Raw genomic sequence first — 19,922 nt, 5'->3', positions numbered from 1 at the left:
AACCTATATTCTAGTTAGGCTAGCTTTAGGTGCGACTGAGATAGATATATGTGTGTCAGGTACGCAGTTTATGTGGTTGTGAAACTTGACGTTGTAATTTATTTTAGGTTTAAATTGTATTCTTCTTGGATGTGAAAAATATAGCAGTTATTTAAAATTTGAGTTCAAGATTAGTCTCTATCACAATTACCTTTACTTCCTACTATTTGCAACTTTAATTATTTTTTCTCTTATCTGTCCGTCCTACTGTTGGACACAAGCCTTATCCCATGTAGGAACCTTTTCGTTTGAAATCATTCAATTTACTAAAGAAAACCAAATTTTATTCGATTTTTCATTATATCCACTTCAAATAAAAATATTCACACCTACATATTAAAATATCTAAAGCATTCAACCGATTTTGGACCTTGTGAAAGGATAGAAGCCACATGAGAAAGTAGTTTTAGTAACATTACTTTTAATGAAATTGAACACAAAATTTCTTTTAACGACGTCTTTCATTTGATCTAAGATTCTACCTAAACAAATACCTTGGTAGTGGTTACAAGGAGATAGACCCTGTAACGTCAAACAAATTACTTTAAAAGGCGGATTAAATTCAAGGATTGCGACGTTCAGATTAATGTCTTAATGAATTCAAATGCTTCCTGAATTTCTACCGAGTTTCGTTTGATTAATTTAATGAATTAATAAGTTGCTTGAAAGACAAACGTCCTTTCTTAATTCGTTAATGTTACACTCCAAGGAATAGTTCTTCCAATAGACCTTTATTTTATTTAAATTAAAGAGTCGTTTGTTTGTTCTTAACGTATTTTTGTTCTTTGAATGTTTACAGCTTTTAATACGAGATTTTTTATTTTATTTTGATTCTCTCTTTCAGTTTCGGCTGTAATGTAATCACTGTTCATTCGCATTTCTAAAATTGCCTTTCTTCCTTTTAACTCGATAACTCTGTAGGTATCCATTGAGTAACCGATCCCTAAATCTTCTATCACAAACGCAGATAATAAATTCATCGAATCGACTATCCACTGTTGGACTTAGATCACTCCCAAAATATTAACATTGGCACTTTTTGTATCCAGTCCGATGTTAAACCTTTCTGGAAATTGCCCTCTTCTCATTTGCATCATAACCCTTAATCGCTACGTCTTCTAAACAGTCTTAAGAAAGAAGTGTATTTCCAATTCGTCGGTATACTTCTGTTATTTGTTACCTCAAAACTTCGGACTAGATGAACCGATGTTATTTATAATTTTTCATTTATCGTGAAATAGCTGTCATTTACTCCTAGAAAAATTTCATTTTGTTTTTCTATTTTCAGTTCTGAAAAAAAAATTAGATCATCAAGCCAAAATTTTTTTAAAGTTATATCATAAAATAGTTAAAAACGTCTACTTGGCACTAAGTTAAATTAGAACCAGGTAATTACCAGCGCGGCTAAATGAAGTTTCAAAACTTTAAATTATGGCAGTTTCATATACTACCTTTTAAAACAATTTTAAACAAGCTTAATTATGTGTGTAACATTGCTTTGCAGGTTATTCGAAATGAAGTAACTTCGCTGTTTCTATTGTTAGGTGGTGTCTCTATTATTCAGTTAGTTAATATTTTACCTATGTATGTATGCAAATTGCATATTGATGTATGTAAATTGACAACATATTGAAATGGCTGTTTTTACCGTCTTAATTAAAAAATATTGGGGAAAACCAGCATATCTATACTAATATATAAAGCTGAAGAGTTTGTTTGTTTGTTTGTTATACAACATATGTTGTCCATCATCGATCGGTGAAAATTTCAACTGTCTAGCTTTTACGCTTCATGAGATACAGTCTGGTGACCGACTTACGGACAGACAGTGAAGCGTTAGTAATATCGTACGTTTTAACTCGTACTTTGATTGACTTAAATTTTATGACTTCATCAAGTATTTTTTGATATTACTAATAAATAAAGTCTTGAAAAATTAAGAATCTACGACCACGACAACCAATAAATCATGAAAGTACCAGGCTATCATAAATCTAGCGATACACTACAAGACGAGAGATAAATTTATATCACACAAAATTAATGAGGTCACTTCGTCGTTACGTTATCTGTCTTCATAATTCAGATACCCTGTAGTAACAACGTTTATGGGAGATATCGAGTATAAACGGGCTCGAGAGGACGTAACGTGGTAGGTATTGGCAAAGGTTGAAGATATTGTTTGCAATATTGTGGAACTTTAGGCTCTTTCGTTTTATGGGCGCCGGCTAAGTGGCTTAAGAGTATCGTTGTGTTATTGTTCTGTTATAAGCGTTTGATTTGTGGATGGAACTTGGATATTTTAATGGGCATTAATCGTATTTTTTTGCTTGGTTTGATACAATTAGGTACCTTAGTAGTAGAAAGTAGGTACAAAATATAAATGCACAGGAGATGATCAATAAAATTGAATACGTTATTGTTGATCGTTATGTAAACGAATAAAACAATAAATGTCAAATTAGTTATTTATTATTCAACTTTTAAAAATTACCTTTAAACTGATTATACTGAAATTTTATCACAAAAACTAAATTCAAAGGTGAAATTGCAAACAAAGGCATACCAAACGAGATTTAAATACGTTCTACGTCCATAGCATTAATCCAATCAGGCAAAGAAGATTCACGAAAAAATACTTACTGAAATAAATGTGAGCAGAAAAGTACTGTTCTCAGTAAACGTCACCGGTACCAAGATTTATACCCAGATTTTAAATACAGAGAGCGAAATCAATTCTAAAAAGGCTTCATTAATTCCAACAATTAATTCACTCGATTTATCCTCGACGTTATAACTCAATACCGCATTAGGTTAAGTAACCTGTAATGGTAGATTAGTGTAATAATTAAATAAATAAATAAATAAATAAATAAATAAAATAAATAAATACATCGCAGAAATTGAAATAAATTTTGTATGAATTGGAAGAAATTGTTGGATCAAAGGCTACATTGGCACAATCAAAATCAATTTATAAAGCAAATTGTTCGGTTGTTCAGTTATTGAAAAACAATGGCTTTTTTTTTAATACAGCTTGTTCGCGGTATGTTAAAATGTATTCGCGTTGCATTCAACTCTTGGATAATGAATTCAAAGGGCATAACTATTGAGTCAATAATTGAATGGCCGAATACTGAAACTTCAATCAGGTTGAAGTCTTTATATCCCATGTAAACTGCAAATATACTGTTAATTTTAGATCTCGTTAAACCTCGTGCTCATCTTTGTTTTGAAGTGTTAAATGCCAAGCAGAAAACTATGAACATCTTAAAGTTTAGTTATCTCACTATTTTTGGATATCACCACTTCGGTGAAAAAGAATAGAGACGTACGTATAGTCGTGAAAATAAAGCAAGAGTAAATTTTTTAAAAAAACGTCCCCATATATTTTCCATACTGTGTGACATAATTCGTTTGGGTCAATAAAGTTCATCAAACCCAGGAACTTAATAGATAAAGTTCCTTCACCGTAAAACACCTAACATAAAACTACGGCTCAAAACGTACAAAACGAAAATTTGCTGAAGAAGTACGAAAGCGCTTGAAACTCGCTTGTCTGAAGTCCGAGGAAAATTTTTAACGAACCAGGGGCAAACATCCGAGGAAATATAGTCATTGATAATTTGAGACTTATCTTTTCTTAAAAAAATAGGATTGGATAGTAAAACGTAAAAGTTTTTATAAAGGGAAAACTGTCTAGGCCTTTTAAGTCCAAAGGTGACAAGGGATGGATTTGGAACACATCTTTACTAAATGCTTAAGGGTAATTGTTTGGAGAAGGCAAAATAAATACAAATATCAAAGTTCTCAGTAACAAGGATAAATGGAAATCGAACAAAGGATAAATCTGTTGTAATTAACTGTTAAATAAAATGTTGTAGCGAAATAAATCGATAATAATATCCGGATATTTCCAGTTGATAAAGTGCTTCCGCGAATTCGCATCATTCAGAGAGTTCAAATGGGAAATCATTTTGTAGCTGGTGCATGTTTAAAAATTAATAATTCCTCCATCAGCCAGCCAGTGAATATAGTCGAAATGATCACTTCACAGAATCGAATTTAATATTGTTACTTGGTAATAAAGTGGTAGGAGTTTATGAGGGGGATATTTATGTTCCTATTTTGGGAGTGGATCAATATTGCACAATACAAGATGGACAGTAATTTGAAGATAGATTGAATTTGTCATAGCTTAATACATTTTCATTTGGAGAAATACAAAATTGACAATATTTTGGGGGAGATGCGATGGAAAAGTCACTAATTCTAAGATAGATGTTACGCTCAGTCAGAATTGCTCGAAACTAAACAACATTCTTAGGTTGGACGACCGTTCCGACCTTGGACGAAATCTTGAGGGAAATCTAGCTTAACAATACAACAAAATAATAACATGGAAGCATGCTGATACACAGCCCACAGTAGGTCTAGACATCACGACACCAGCCATAAATTCACCAATGTCAGCACTAAATGCTTTTAGGTCAACTACCAATGTTATAAATTAAATGGACATCGTATAAAACCAATCGCCCAATAAACATCCCGTGAGCCAAACAACTCGAGCATTCTAGTGTTGGGAAAAACAGGCTTAGATTTATCGCGACAAATATTGGTATTGTCGGAGAAATTTTTGATTTGTATGTAGGGTCTGACAAGAAAGATGGCGGGAACGAAATGCTTGTGTTTATAGTCAGGCCGGTGTTCACGTAATCCACATTTGTTTCCTTTTTTTTTCATAATGGTTCCGGATTGGTCGACAACGTGATGGTGTTTGTGGATATGTTCTTGTATGTATATTTGTTTTTGAAGTGTATACTTGGATTTAGGTTTGTAGGTATGGTCTTCTTCTATATCATTGCAGAAAATTTAGTCGTATCAGTAATAAAGACCGTAACAGATAAGATTTAGGAACATAAACAAGCTAATTTATAATTTACTTCATAATATATCTCATCATACATCATTAGTTTGTTTGTTTGAACGCGCTAATCTCAGGAACTACTGGTTCGAATTGAAAAGGCTAAAGGCTATATAACATCACGCTGCGACTAATAGGAGCGAAGATACAATCGATCACGTGGACGAAGTCGCGGGCAACAGCTAGTAATTATATTATAAAGAATCAAATAAGTATATGTCATCGAGAACATTCTGAAACATTAATAGATGTAAACATGCTTGTTTTATTTTGTCAAAGGTATATACACGAAATTATGTGAGATTAAAAAAAAATTCATGCAAAATTGAATTTCCCTCGCGTACATTTGCCAAATATTACACAAACGATGTCGCAAGAACATGCTAGTTTCGTACAAATATTGCACTAACAGCGATCCCGGGCAAAAGGCCGGTGAAAAAACAGTCCGAAGATTTTTGTCGGCAACCGTAGCGGTGAAATATTGTTCACAGGTGTATTTTATTGACCCAGAAACTGGTTTAATGTAAAATTTTGAGTTTTTTAACTTTAACACATTGCGGGGAATGTGATTTAGTGTTTGCTTTGCTGGTAAACTTTCGAATTATATGCTTTGCCTCAGTTTCCCAACTTTTATTCATGTTGACACGGTTTGGTGTAGAATTTTATATTACACAATTCTCAGTGGGAAAGAGTTGGTGCGGTTTTATTGATAAATATTTTATTAACGTGAAGCTAGTCTTATATTTATTTCAAGGTTATCTGTATTTATTACGTCTAGATGTTATTTTTGGTGTTTTAAATAAATAATCGTGGCGCAAAACTTATTCAACCTCGTGAAAATGTAAATTCGCTTGTTATCTTAATTATTCAGCAAAATCCTAGCCGCTAAACTTCTGTCAAAGATTTTAACAACTAAACGTGATTACTGAAGTATGAATCAAATCATTTTCTGGTAGTTTGGCTAACAGCAAAATGTTGAAACGTCTGCGTCAACCAGTTTCAAGCCTTTAAACCTCATGCTGTCTTTGTCCCTTTAAAATATGAAATTGAGACAGACAGATATTTGAGAACGTCGAAATTTAACCAGCTTAAGAGCGTCTACAGCCAGTTGCCTGCATTTAACAGCTCCTGAAACTTTTCGTATCTTTTTAAATGTATGTTAAATGCAACCTCCTTTGAATCTATCTTCATAAAGCTTTATTTCCTCAGGTTCCCAGTGACAGCAGACATGGCGCCCGTCAGCTCGCTCCTCGTGTATTACGTCACGGAAGGTGGCGAGCCCGTCAGCGATGTAGCTAGCTTCCACGTTAGACTACTGCATAAAGAGGTAAGAATGAACTTTGACTTTATGAAGTTTGAAATTGATGGATAGAGTGAAGATGCTTCGCTGTTAAGTTTTATGAGTAGTTTTTTTGTACAGAATAATGAGCGTTTAGTCAGTAACCTAAAGACCATTTTTGAAGATCAATGACACAGTTTCTTTTTGTTTAAAAAAATACTTCTACGTTAAGGAATTTAATCAGAATGGATGTCATGAACTTCCAAGACACATGCACAAAGACACCCAGACTAATAATTCATGGATCACAGAATTGTTTTCCTACCCTGGGGATCGAACCGGCCACCCGCCTAGCTTATCGGGTTTAGCTTGGTGATCTTAATCACTCGACTGTTGTAGCATAGCAAAATTAACGATTTTACTATGCTAAAGTTTTCTTAACGAATACATTAGGTACATCAAAATCCTATTGAAATTTTTGCTGGTCTATAAGTCAATGCAATCGATTTCTTTGTTTAATATTAAATCCATGTAGTGTAAAACATGATCCATTTTACTCATTATTTTTATTCAAAGCCCTTTCTACCAAATATTATTATTATATCAAAAGATCCCTTTAAATCCATTAAATTTTCGGCTTTTTGACTTTTACTAAAGTTCGTGGGCAGATTTTCAGAATCCTACCATCACGTCGTAGCGTAAAGTTCCCCACATTCGGTATGTCAGAGACAAATGGACGTGCGATTGAGTGGCGTTCGCCGGTTTGTGGTTGTCAGGATACTAGTGACGATCTTCGAGTGTTCCTCAACGGAGCTGGCAATTCTGTTAGGTCGTAACTTTATTAATTTAGCGTAGAACTTTTTGTGATAATCCAGATAATCACAAACAAAAAAATGAAAGAAGCTAGGTAAAGTTTTGATTTTTGTGTCTGCAGCTGTATTAATTTAGTTATTCAACTTATTCTTATTTTACAAATTTATTCAATTTTATGCCTAGTTTTTTTTTTGCAATAATAAATTAATTTCACTTCAATAGACGTTTCGCTTTGGTATTGCGGCAGTTAGCTACACCACCTCCCTATATGGTCTCCTATGAAAAGGCAGGGAATTTGAAACAACGACATTGGCATACTTTACTTCCATTCTTAGCGTGGTTTTAATAAAAAGTATATGCTACTAACACTTCACTTCTTTTACCAAGGGATACAAAAAATCCCAACTTAGCACCCGCAAAAGAAACAATTGAAATGAACTCCAATTTCAATTTGAAATTGGCTTCATCACAAAGTATTCATTACGTACAGTATTTACCTTTCATTCACCACAATACCGATCCCAGCGATTACATAAACCCATGTTCATAATAATGATTAATCAGGGTATATGAACCTTTGATCAGTCAATTGGCGTGAAATTGAAATACCGTTTGCTGAGCTTAATTACTACGCTGTTGATTTTGGTTACCCCTCCTGTTCTAGGCGTTTTTTAATGTGTGCGGTTGATCTTTGATGTTTCTTTTTTACAATTGTTTTAAATTAAGGCTAAGTAGTCAACTGAGGTTTTTGTATTCGTCAATTCTGTACATGTGTTACCTATTACAATTGTTAAATTGTCATGTGGCATATTATTTTCTTTGTTAATTGTTTATGGTTCAATTTGCGTATTATATGAGACAATGTTTAAAAATAGTTTCATGTTGCTACGTGAACATTGATTTAAAATCGATGGTTTACTACGCTAAAAGAATATACAATCACTGTTAAACAAAAAAAGTTATATATATGTAGCTTTGGATTTTGTAAATAAAGGATTTAAACAGAAACGTATTACTGAACCTTTGATGACTATCTCTCTCTCTTGACTTACCGACTGTACCTCAAAAACCTTGATAGGAATAAAGTCAAAAAAATATTTATTTATCTCAGTTTTGCAACTCTAATTCACGCTTCATCAGATTTGGTACATAATTCTTTACCTAATTGGTATAATTATTTAAAATCGAAATACTTATAATACATAGCGGTATCTCACAATGAATACCACCGCAACTGAACGTTGTATACTTGACTTTAAATTCGCGAAGCAACTAAATTCAATGTAAAATGTAAATGGTTATTTATATAATCATATTACCTACCAAGTATAATTACAGTAGAAAGCTCTATAAATTAATTTAGCAAAGTAATGACTTTGAAAATTGCTCAGAAATTAGATAAACGTAGTCTAGACTATTTTCTTGAGACCTTTCGTTTGAGACAAGTTTTGATGTTTAATTTAATATTGATTCTTTTGATCTTGATGATGATGTTATAAGTATTATCAAAATACATACCTCTTTATAGAAAGGCAGATACTATAGCAGATGGCTGATCTGATCACCTTATAATATACTCTTCACGATACATAAGAGAATCTATTAGTACTAAATGATTCAACGGCTTGCTCACGCGTTTTTATCACGATTACCCGACTAGTTTCGGACGAAACCGGAGTTCTTAATCGTGAACCGTCCTCACGAAAGTTACTTAAAATTTCTTCATCGCTTCCCTTCGTTAAAAAAATATAGGACACAACACAAGTGTTCGATAAAATAATTAAACTCTCACAGTGTTTAGTCTTATACACGTGACGTCATATCCTGTTGTGTGTATGACGGTCCTTTTTGTGTCCAACATCCTTTGTTTGTTCGGAAATTTAATTAAAATTGAACTCTTAGTGGAATAACGACACAAAAAATGTCTAGGTGCTGACGTCCATTACTTTGTACTGATTTTAGTTTACTGGTTATTTGAGAGATTATTATTTATTTATTTATTTACACTTCTATACATTAAATGTACAATGGCGGACTTAATGCCTGAGGCATTCTCTACCAGTCAACCATAGGGTGATGCAGAGATATCAAGAGGTAGGTGTGCCTATAAATAAAGGTCGTAATATATATAACTACATAAGGTACATTACATACACATACTTAGATTTAAGAATTAGGAAGATGTTTCTCAATATTTATTTACTAATTCCAGCTGTTTCCAAGACTGTCAATTGATACTCTCTGGCACACAACAAGCAAGTGCAAAGCATTATTGATCCAGTTAACAATAGCTGCAATTTTGGGCTGTGTCTCGGCCTTATCGCAGTTTAGCTTAGCATGATGACTGCCTTGATAGTCGAATGATAAAGATCAGAAAGCTTATGAATTTTGTACACGATCTGCTGCAGATTCAATCCGCTAACGATGCTGATAAACAATTGTGATACATAAATGCTTTTCGAAATTCTGAAATCATATTTTTGTGCATTTGATTTGTAATTTGCGAAACCCTCTGTTCCTCACCTTAGTTAAGGAGAACAGGTTGTACCAAGGTCATTTCTCGTTAAAACATTAAAAGTAGAAAATAAAAATCCAGAGAAATTTCAAAATGGTACCCATGGGAGCATTAACGATAATTACGTAAATTTAAATGGCTTTTTGCTCGCTTTTTATTTCAAAATGTTTTTGGTGAAATTTTCTCGTATTTGCAAGCCCTATAACAAAGCAAATAATCACATAAAGTATTTAGCAGATTTTAAAAGATAGAATAAACTATCAAAAGAGGTTTTAACACCAGTTTCATAAACTGAAACTCTTTTCTCAACAAATGTAATCGCATAAAACCCAAAACCTCAACATGTAAACTGTCAACATATGACGATCAATCAAGACCCATACAACACGGTCAAACATTCTCACCAACTTGCCTCATTCGTACACAGAGTTACACCGTCCAGTGATATCGTGGCGTTTAATCTGCCGCCCTAATGAAAGGCAATTCGTCCTCTGTTAAAGGACGCAATTAAGAACGCCTGTAATTTCTGTAGCCCCAATATCGGTATACATTGTATATACATACATACATAGTTATGTTGGGGACCTTTGAACATTAAATTTATTGGTGTAGTAGCTATTGGCACCCTCATGGGTTTAGTGTTTGCGATTACAGAGCTTGAAGTCTTTCCTGTGCCAGTGGGTCAAAAATTGTAACTAGGTTTTTCTTTTGAGAAATAATATAATCAGTAATTCTGATTCAGGAAGGGTGGCAGTATTATCGAATGGAGCTTTTGTAGAAGCACGTGAAAAACTTCTATATTATGAAGGTCTTTTGCTGAACTTAAAAATAAACGGCGAAATTTCAAGCAAACCTCAGCAACTCTACATTTGCTTCCTTGTTTCTCTACTTCAGTCACTAATGATTATTTATTCCATTTTTCGCTAGGTGGCGGTGGCAATAGAAGAGCGTCGCTGGTGGTATCCCAGGGCCGCGCTGCAGCTTCGAGTCCTCGCACCACCTGACTCCACCATGTGTCTGATCGGGACACGAGCACCACCTGACGCGAGATTTGATCCTCACCAAACGTAAGTCAAGTTTTTTTTAGAAAATTATTAAATGATTTCAAAAATCAATATTCATTAAACTTCCATTAATATATCATGTCAACATCACCAACATCGATTAAATCCCGCAAACAACGAATAAAAATATTTTCTGCAATTAGAAAAAAAATCACAGACTTTGCTACCGACAGCTTGGTAGTGATGCGAATAGAAACTCGTTATTGGTCTGGGATCGAATAACACAGCCGCGGTACAGCCAGCAACAAAAGTCCAGAATCACTACTTTACTAATCCAAAAAAATCGGGCAACAAAATGGCGTAAACGGCAGAATTTTGCTGGAAAATTGGGACTTCAATATATTTTTTTTTTTTGAAAATTTTTGTCCATCGACTTTTGTCGTCGACTATACATAAAAAAGTAAAATAACTGCGTTCTGGGAAAACGAGTTAAGCGATGCAGCGGATTGTGTTGAGCCAGTGACGCCATTGAGTGCAGACGTTGAAATATTTGAAATTGGAATTCGATTGTAAATAGTCGCAGAGTGTATATTTTTCTTCATTTTCTTTGGATAAGAGAATAATAAATCTGGGTTTTCTTCTTTTAAGAGTTGGGATTGGATTAATTTGAATTTATATTAATTTAAACATTTTTTGTTTGGTGAAATATTATTCTGGAGGAATATAAAAAGATATTAAGTTTATTTGTGTAGGCATTATATTAATATGTCAGATAGGGTGTTTATATATCAACGGTAACCACAATTTACATGGATATTAAATTATTAAGCAGACCAGTGTAGGGAATAGTCGTGTCTTTCTTTATAAGATATTTATTATTTCAGTCGTTAAACTATGAGGAAGCATTTTGTTTTTTATAACTATAAAAAACCACTCAACTGAAACTGACGGTTCATGAGATAAAGTTTGGTGTCAGACAAACAGAAGAGCCTTGGTAATAGGAATCTCTTTGTGTACGAAACAGCCGTATTCAAAGGTAAAAAACAAAAAGGAATTGAATTTTAAATTCAGAACCACATTAAGTCAATTTTCATACGTGCCAGTCTTGATGAAGACGCCGCCGCTGTCTTCACTTCTAAAATTAAATCTAACAATTTAATTTTATAAAATTGAATAAGAGCGAACTGTCAGACAATTTAATTTTGACATTTTAACGGTGTAACTTATGGAAAATAGACGATTTCCTGTTTCTATGCAATGATTATATTAGCATTGACGTAAAATTTTTGAGGGGTGAAATAAAATTGCAATTTAGATCTAAAATTCGTTTCCCGAATGAAAAAAGGACTACTATACTATATTTATATATATCGACCACCTATCTATGTTTAAATCGATCCTGTCAAACCAAACGTTGTCGCAATGGATGGATGTTGCTATTAGCGATAAAACCATTGCACACTTACACTTAATTTTACTGACGTTATTCAACATTATACAACAAACATTAATAGATTCTGTAAAAAAAATGTTTTTTTTTTTAATAACCGCAGGAACGTCTCACCTCTAACTCTCACGCTCTTTTCACTCTTGAAGGCGTTAATTTACATCGAAAATTCAAGAACTAATAAATGAAATTAAATTTCAATTATCCTATAAATTAGACCACACATGCTACAACGAGGAAGTATGTACAGTCAACAGTCCAGACAACTCCTTTTATTGAAGCTTATTGTTTAACAATTAAGTAACTTTGTTGTTATAATACAAACTCGAGCCTGCAATTCAAACAAACTTGTACAATGTTCGTAAACAGGATCTCGATTAGTTTGAGCAACAAGTATAGACGCTAATAGCCGGTTTGTTATGATATAGTTAGGCTGTTCTTACACGAAGTCAGACTCCGATACCGGAGAATCCCTTTATAATATACTAGCTGTTGCCCGCAACTTCGTCCGCGTGGTAAGAAGATATAAGCTAGGAATTTTTGAACGAAACCCCTCGAAGATAAATATTTTTCCCCGTTTTTGCCACATTTTCCATTTTATCTTCGCTCCAATTAGTTGCAGCATGATGTTATATAGCCTATAACCTTCCTTGATTAATGTTCTATTGAACACAAAAAGATTTTTTAATTTGAACCACTAGTTCCTGAGATTAGCGCGTTCAAACAAACAAACAATCAAACAAACAAACTCTTCAGCTTTATATATTAGTATAGAGTATAGATTAGTATAGATATGGTATGCAATCTTCATATAAATGTCGAATCCTATACTTATGTAGTGTGTTATTTTTAAAAGAACAATGGCATGGAGTTTCTTGCCGGTTCTTCTCCATAAGAATGTCATTTTGGAACCATGCAACAAGAGGTAACGTTTCAAAAACGCCTAGAAAATTTGATATTCTATTCTATTTACTTATGTAACATATATGCAGCCACCGTAGACTCTTCTTGAAGGAATGACTACGAAGGTTCTTGCCATAGTATGCCTCGTTGGATTCTAAAGATACCTTAAAAGATTTACGATTTTTTTGATTACCTTTAAAAGATGCCCGAAAGACATCTGTTCAAATAGGTTTTACTACACTGAGAGTTCTGAACAAATAGGCTGATGAAAAACAAATGTGCAAATAGTTCAACATGTGTGAAAGTTGTTACAAGTAGTCAGAAGCTAGAAAGTCTGACTACCAGTCTAGCTTAGTAATATCGTGTTACCCATGTAACTGGGTTGAGGTGATCAGATAGGCAGTCGCTCTTGTACTGGTCCTTAGCTGCATCTGGCTAGACTGGAAGCCGACCCCAACATAGTCGTGAAAATGCTAGGACGATGACGATGATTGGTATGGATGTGTCTCGCAAAGAAAATCAAATACTGCATTCAGAAATTTAATTCTCTCGACGATTTTTAAATGATCAAATCACACAGTCAGTACATTTATATGTTTTCTTACGATCAAAGCTAATTACGCATTGCGCCTTAGGCCTGGTAACCTATACCTACATATGGCACATCCGTCAAATCCACATTAACTTCAAACGAAATCAAAGCTTGAATACTAACAGTCACTTTGATCATTAAGTCCGACTGTCAAACGTTAGCTAAAATTCGACAAAGTCAAACGCATACCACGATATTAATAGCCCATATCATGAGCATTATACAGGCACTACGAAACATCATTGTGAATAAACACATGTACATATCTACCACCGCCTCTTAATATAGTACTCTGTCAGAGTAAGAGAGATGCCACTCTACATAGCGTAGCATGCCATCTTGCTCCTACAACGCCAGTACTACTTTAAACGGCGGTGTCAGACCCACAGCAATGTCAATCAAATATCGTGACAATGCCAAACGGCGCTCAAAGAGAAATACATCATTTATCGTCATACGTTTCATTTTCCCTTGCACATACGAAGATTTATCACGGGCGTACACGCGTTTATATTTCCGAATATTTGATAATCGAAATATTCGATTTTGACCTTTATTGATTTGATTGTGTGTCGTATTGTTTAGTATCGGATCATATGATTAGTCAAATTGAATGAAGCCTACTCAGGTACAATTTAGAACAATTATGGACTATGCTGGACACAAAGGGATTTTAATGCTAATATATTGCCTCCTGAAACTATTCCATAGAGGATTATTTATTTAATAACGGTTTACTCACGCGTTTGTATGACGCGTATGAAGAACTCTGGGTGGGATCGAAAAAGTCTTGCTATACCAATAAATAAACGTAATCAGTTTAATCTAAATTATTAAACTTACAAAAACCCTTCTCTAAAAAAAAACTTGTGTGTATTGTGTTAGTCGACAGAATGCGTGAAAGATAGGAGAGCGAAATATTAGATTATCACTTCAAAAATTATTTTACTACATTTTCTAAAAAAAATTATTTACTTGGATAAATATACCTACAAAATACAGTTTTTATGACGCAAGATGAATACAAAAACGGCAAAACCAACAGTGTTTAAAATTTGGTATCAGCCTTAATAAAGCCTATCACGTCTAACTATGTAGAACATTTTTTTAGCCTGGCAGCATATGTCAAACTCAAATAGTTTGATGTCGCTTGAAAATTGAGCTGTCAAGTGAAACTTTGGTATTGGCAATTTTCCATGGGAACTGCCAATACCAGAACCAGTCCGACTTTCGGACCTATACTGAATTTCTGTTGGACCAATCACAAAATAAAAAGTAGGTCCAATCAAACGCTGTGTTAATTAGTTGTTTTTTTCTTTGTTTTGAAAGTGCATGAAAAAGACATCGTCATCATCATTTTTTGTTTGATTCATACATTTTGTAAGACAACCGTGATTTGCAACCGACTTCAAAAATGAGATTTTCAATTCGTCTGTATCTGTATACTGTATACTGGTCCAATTTCATGAAATTGAACTTGAAACTTTTTATATGAAGTCGATTGTATGTTACAACTATATTGTCATTCATAGAAATAATATAATTTATTAAACAACAATGCATATACTTAGTTCAAAAAGTTAATGTACAGCGGGTGCGTCAAAAACTTTCGCCTGTATATTCAACATCCTGTTTCGTCCCAGCTGAGCCGAGGATTATGTCAGACGATTCATCTTTCTGCCGGCACGTCGAAGAAAATATTCGCTGCCATTTCATCCGTCTAAATGTAGGAGCATGAGCAGTTTCCGTCCTTACTTAGATATTTATGACAAAGGTCGAATATGAATTTAGGATAGGTATTTCGATACTAGTGTGGTTGTGATTTTTTAAGTAGTTTTTACTGTACTAAGAGTTTGAGACATTGTCCACCACACGATACCAAAACACCAATACTACTTAGAATAAGCATCAGGTCAGATCCTAAGCGGGGATGAAACCGCGAAACGTGAGCTTCTAGTGTGGTGACCTGAACCATTCGGCTGGCCCAGCAATACATGTAATACATGCTTGTAAAAATGTTTTTTTTTTTAATCTCAAAGATCTTGAAATTCTTCTTAGAAAAAACTACATTCTTGGCTTAGCTGGATATTTGATTTTAAAAGTTATATACGTTGAAACAACGTATATCCTATGAAGTATCTTTTCGTCGACTTATTTTGCAACAAGAGTTTTCTTTGTTTACCAGGACTGAAGAACATGAAGAGCAACCGGGTCCAGAGTTTGTGTCGGCCGGCGTATCCCTGTTTGTCGGCGGCGGCACCTGTGGTGGAGGCGTATTGTACCGGCAGAGGACTGCGCCCGCCCCGCACGCGCCTGCGCACCTGGTACCACCTGCGAGCCACGATAGGCTGTGGATGTGGAAGTGTTTTAATTATACGTGAGTATTTAAGATTACTTTTATAAATTTACTAGCAGTTGCTCGCGACTTCGTCCGCGTCGTAAACAAACCCGTAGTACATCATTTTGTTCTATTGTCAATAGTATTAGCAGCGTACGTAGAAATAGGATTTCGATTTTACACCTTTGGTAACATTATAGCAATTTCTTATATTTTTCTCTTTCAAATTTCATATATTTTTCAAAATAAATTATAGCCTATGTTCAGCGGGGATAATGTAGCTTCTCAACAGTGAAAGAATTTTTCGAATCGGTCCAGAATTTTTCTCTCCTCGTGTCAAACAAACAAACAAAAAATTAAATCTTTCCTCTTTATAACATTAGTATAGAAGTATAGATTAGTATATATTTATATGTACATGTTGGTCTTAAAAATACAATGATACCGAACCAACCCTGTTTGATCATTTGGAAGCGGTTGACAATTTGTCAACAAAAACAGTAAACACTCAACTTTTAAACTGGGTAGGTGAAAAAATGTAAAGTGATGTAAAGAAAATGTTCACTGAACATATCAGGTTGCGTAATCACAGATCCCAAGCTGATTCAATAGTTATTACTAGTATTATTTACATTGAAGGATTTCATAAAATTTATCCTCATCAACAATTCAACATTTAAAATATTTGAAGTACAGTAGCTTCGACAGAATAATCGCGTATATAATATATACTAATACTCCTCTCATTTTTGAAACATATGAACTTCAACTTGTACCCATACTGTATACTTCCGTTGAATTGATTGAAATTTTAACCTAAAAATGATCAACAAAAACAATATCATTATTAAACAACAAACCAAAGAAAAACATACAAATCAAGTACCTTGTTAAAACGGATTAAAATTAATAGGGAGTAAACCTTCGCAACTCATTATACTTCTAAAATAAAAACATATGCTATCGCTGAATTCACAAAACAAAAATGAAAACCTCTCAAGGCTTTTCGCTCTACAAAATATTAGGTACTTTTCTAATAGGCTTGTAATTTGTTATACATAATCTCAAAATCCCGTAAATATATAATCCTTCCAAGAAATACTTAGTAAAAGGTTGAACTTTTACAAAATATGGAGTAAGCGGGCCAAGAATGCTTTTGCCATCGTATTTTCCTTGTTCCCGAGTGGTTTTATTTTTAGTGATTCTAAGCAACGTCCTATTTTCTTTGAACACGTAAGTGCCTACTATTAGTGTTGAAAGACTCATAACTAGACTTGAAGTAAGATAGTTAGCGCGGGCAACAGCTAGTATAATATACCAGCTGTTGCCCGCGACTTCGTCCACGTGGTTAGAATTTTCCCCGTTTTTTCAACATTTCCATTGTATCTTTGCTCCTTTTAGTCGCAGCGTGATGTTATATATCCTATAGCGATCCTTGATAAAAAGGCCTATTCAACACAAAAAGATTTTTTTAATTCGAACCAGTAGTTCCCGAGATTACCGCGTTCAAACAAACAACCTCTTCAGCTTTATATATTAGTATAAATTTGAAAGATCATTAATAATATGTTCCTTTATGTATATCTTAGTGTACTTGAGAAGGATATGGAAAATTACAACCTCATTTTAAACAAAATAAAAATTTAATATTTTTGCCGTGGTTTTTATGTATTCTGTAAGAAAATGTACGTACTTTCAATAGTCTGTCCGTATCTCTATCTGTATTCTAGCGTCAAAAGCTAGCGTGAAAATGCAAATCAAGAATTCATATCTACTAACCCTTACACAACTTGGGAATTTGCGTCTACAACAGAACAATTTTTAACTTTCTAGGTCACATAAAAACTCATGATTTCTAAGTTACAAGAAACGTATGCCGAGATTCATATTCACAGCGTGTTCAATATGGGTAGAAGGGCTCAAACTTCGTTAAGGAATTCCGTAGAGGGAAAATCGCGAGAAAAACTCGGTTCCGAACAAAGTTGTGGCATCGGTAATAAATAAGTGAACTCGCATAAATCCAATTCGCTGATTCATCTGTTGGCCTGAAAGTTATGCTTGGTGGTGACGAACTGCTGACTTTTACTTGACCGGGAAATGGGGAAATAAGGCGACGTTTGCTCTTTTTTTTTGTTGATTGCCGTAAATAAGTACTTTGTTGTTAAGGAGATGCTTTCGCATGTGAAGAAAGCTTAAATTAGCAGTGGGGTATTTTTAGGGGAGTGTTATATATTGTATTTAATAACAGCTCCCATGTTTTAATAGTTCACCATGATCAGTTGATTTAAAAACATAAAGTCCGGTTTAGGTTGGGAACGAGCTCAACGTAGTTGAGAAAAGGCTAGGTGGATGATGACGATTTTCCCACGACCAAGATACCTAATGTCTCACATTATACATTTCAATACTATCCTACATTCCCTTTAAGGTTAAATCCCTAACTTACCAAAGCACCGTCGCCTTTCCTGTGCTTAAACCAACATCTAAGAACACATGTCATCGTTACCGCTTATATGCCGTGAAATATAACGCCCATTCAAAGTCCATTCACATATAAGGCTGTCAAATGTATCATATCGCACTATTATAAGTCACAAGGAGACAGGAAGACAAACGGTCCGGTCCGGGCACCGTCCGGCCGGACGATGGTACGACGGAGACAAAGCGATGTCTTGTGTAATATTTTAACTTTGCGCCTTTGAGATTTGCTTAAGTTAAGCTTGAGAAACTTGGCGTTTAGGCTAAACTTGATAGATGATGTCATTTTGAATTAAGTTTTCTTTTTATCTATAAAGGATCAACTCATAAACTCGAGTACGATATCACGCAAAATAGAACATAGAAAAGTTTCGGATGATGATGATGATGACACCACACATTTGAATAGTTGAAACTCATAACTTATGAATGAGTATGAGTAATGGATACTCATGACTCATAAGCATCAATTACTAAATTGGATGTGTCAAATGTGTGTAGAACAAATGGTATTCAATTTCTTTTTAATTTACTTTTACCGTACAATTTCTTGTTAAGACAGAATTCAACTCAAAGATTCATCTTTTTACGACTTTCAAGAGCCTTAAATTCAGTAAAAACTCGTCAACGAGAGCCACGTACAAAACTACAAACACCCAAAGCACACCTCTACCTCTACTCACCCCTTAGGGGATACAAGTATAATAATTACCGAAACAGGCACATATTCTGTAACCAAAATAATTTTTCGATTCTTCAGATCATTGTTCCCAATTTATAAACGTGCTTGCACAAAACAAAATGTTCTCTACATATTTTAAACTGACCAAACAGCCGAAAGCATGTACACCCATTAATCACTGTTTTGTTTTCGATATTAAATTAGTAGGCAACAATGTTTCGATAAAATTATTTCATTATTCGGTTTAATTAACATATAACTAACTAGCGAGCAATAAAATTGAAAAGCTTTAACGTTGCATACACGAAGTACTTGAAATATTATGTAATTAATGTGATGCCTGAACTAAAATGAGTTCTAATGTTTTGTAACTAAACTCGTTTAACAGTAACAGGATTAATATTTGACTTAATGTTAAGTTCTTGAAATGTTAAGTACTAAGTATACCTACACAATTCAGTTCCAATACATTTGAAATAATTTCGATGATTGTTACAATAATTAATAGAAAGAAGCTTTTCTTTTCAGCACTTTGATATTTAAGATTATTTAAAGGCGATTCAGAGATATTTAGATAAGTCCAATTATAAGACTACTGTAAAGGTGTGATAATCACAACGTACATAAACTTATTTGGTATGCGAGAGGCGTAGACGAGTGTAGACTTACGTAGTCGCCATCTACGCAAGTGCTACGAGAAACGTAGCACGTGTAGCAACTACACGCGTTCGTAATAGTAAATCAAATAAAAACACTGGTATAGTCACCGGCACGGATCTTGAGCGCTCGGCGGAGGAGTGGGGATCGCTTTGCGCATCGTAAAATAAAACGTCAATCTATTGTGCGTACTCGTCGTCTTGTGATGCATGCAACTGCAGCAAAGAACGAATTTCAACCAATCACGA

General features: G+C 34.2%; 1 protein-coding gene across 1 annotated transcript in view; it reads left to right on the top strand.

The window, feature by feature from the left end:
• Window positions 1-19,922, top strand: part of LOC113497044 (C3 and PZP-like alpha-2-macroglobulin domain-containing protein 8) — a 143,864-nt gene that overhangs the window by 108,287 nt on the left and 15,655 nt on the right. Inside the window, exons 10-12 of the mRNA XM_026876479.1 lie at window positions 6,176-6,293; window positions 10,501-10,640; window positions 15,705-15,896. Of these exons, the coding sequence (XP_026732280.1) occupies window positions 6,176-6,293; window positions 10,501-10,640; window positions 15,705-15,896 (450 nt within the window). The remainder of the gene's footprint in view (window positions 1-6,175; window positions 6,294-10,500; window positions 10,641-15,704; window positions 15,897-19,922) is intronic.

The sequence above is a fragment of the Trichoplusia ni genome, chromosome 8, assembly GCF_003590095.1.
Source record: "Trichoplusia ni isolate ovarian cell line Hi5 chromosome 8, tn1, whole genome shotgun sequence".
Taxonomy (NCBI): domain Eukaryota; kingdom Metazoa; phylum Arthropoda; class Insecta; order Lepidoptera; family Noctuidae; genus Trichoplusia; species Trichoplusia ni.
Note: the sequence above shows the minus strand (reverse complement) of the source record. Positions and strands in the feature narration are given on the sequence as shown.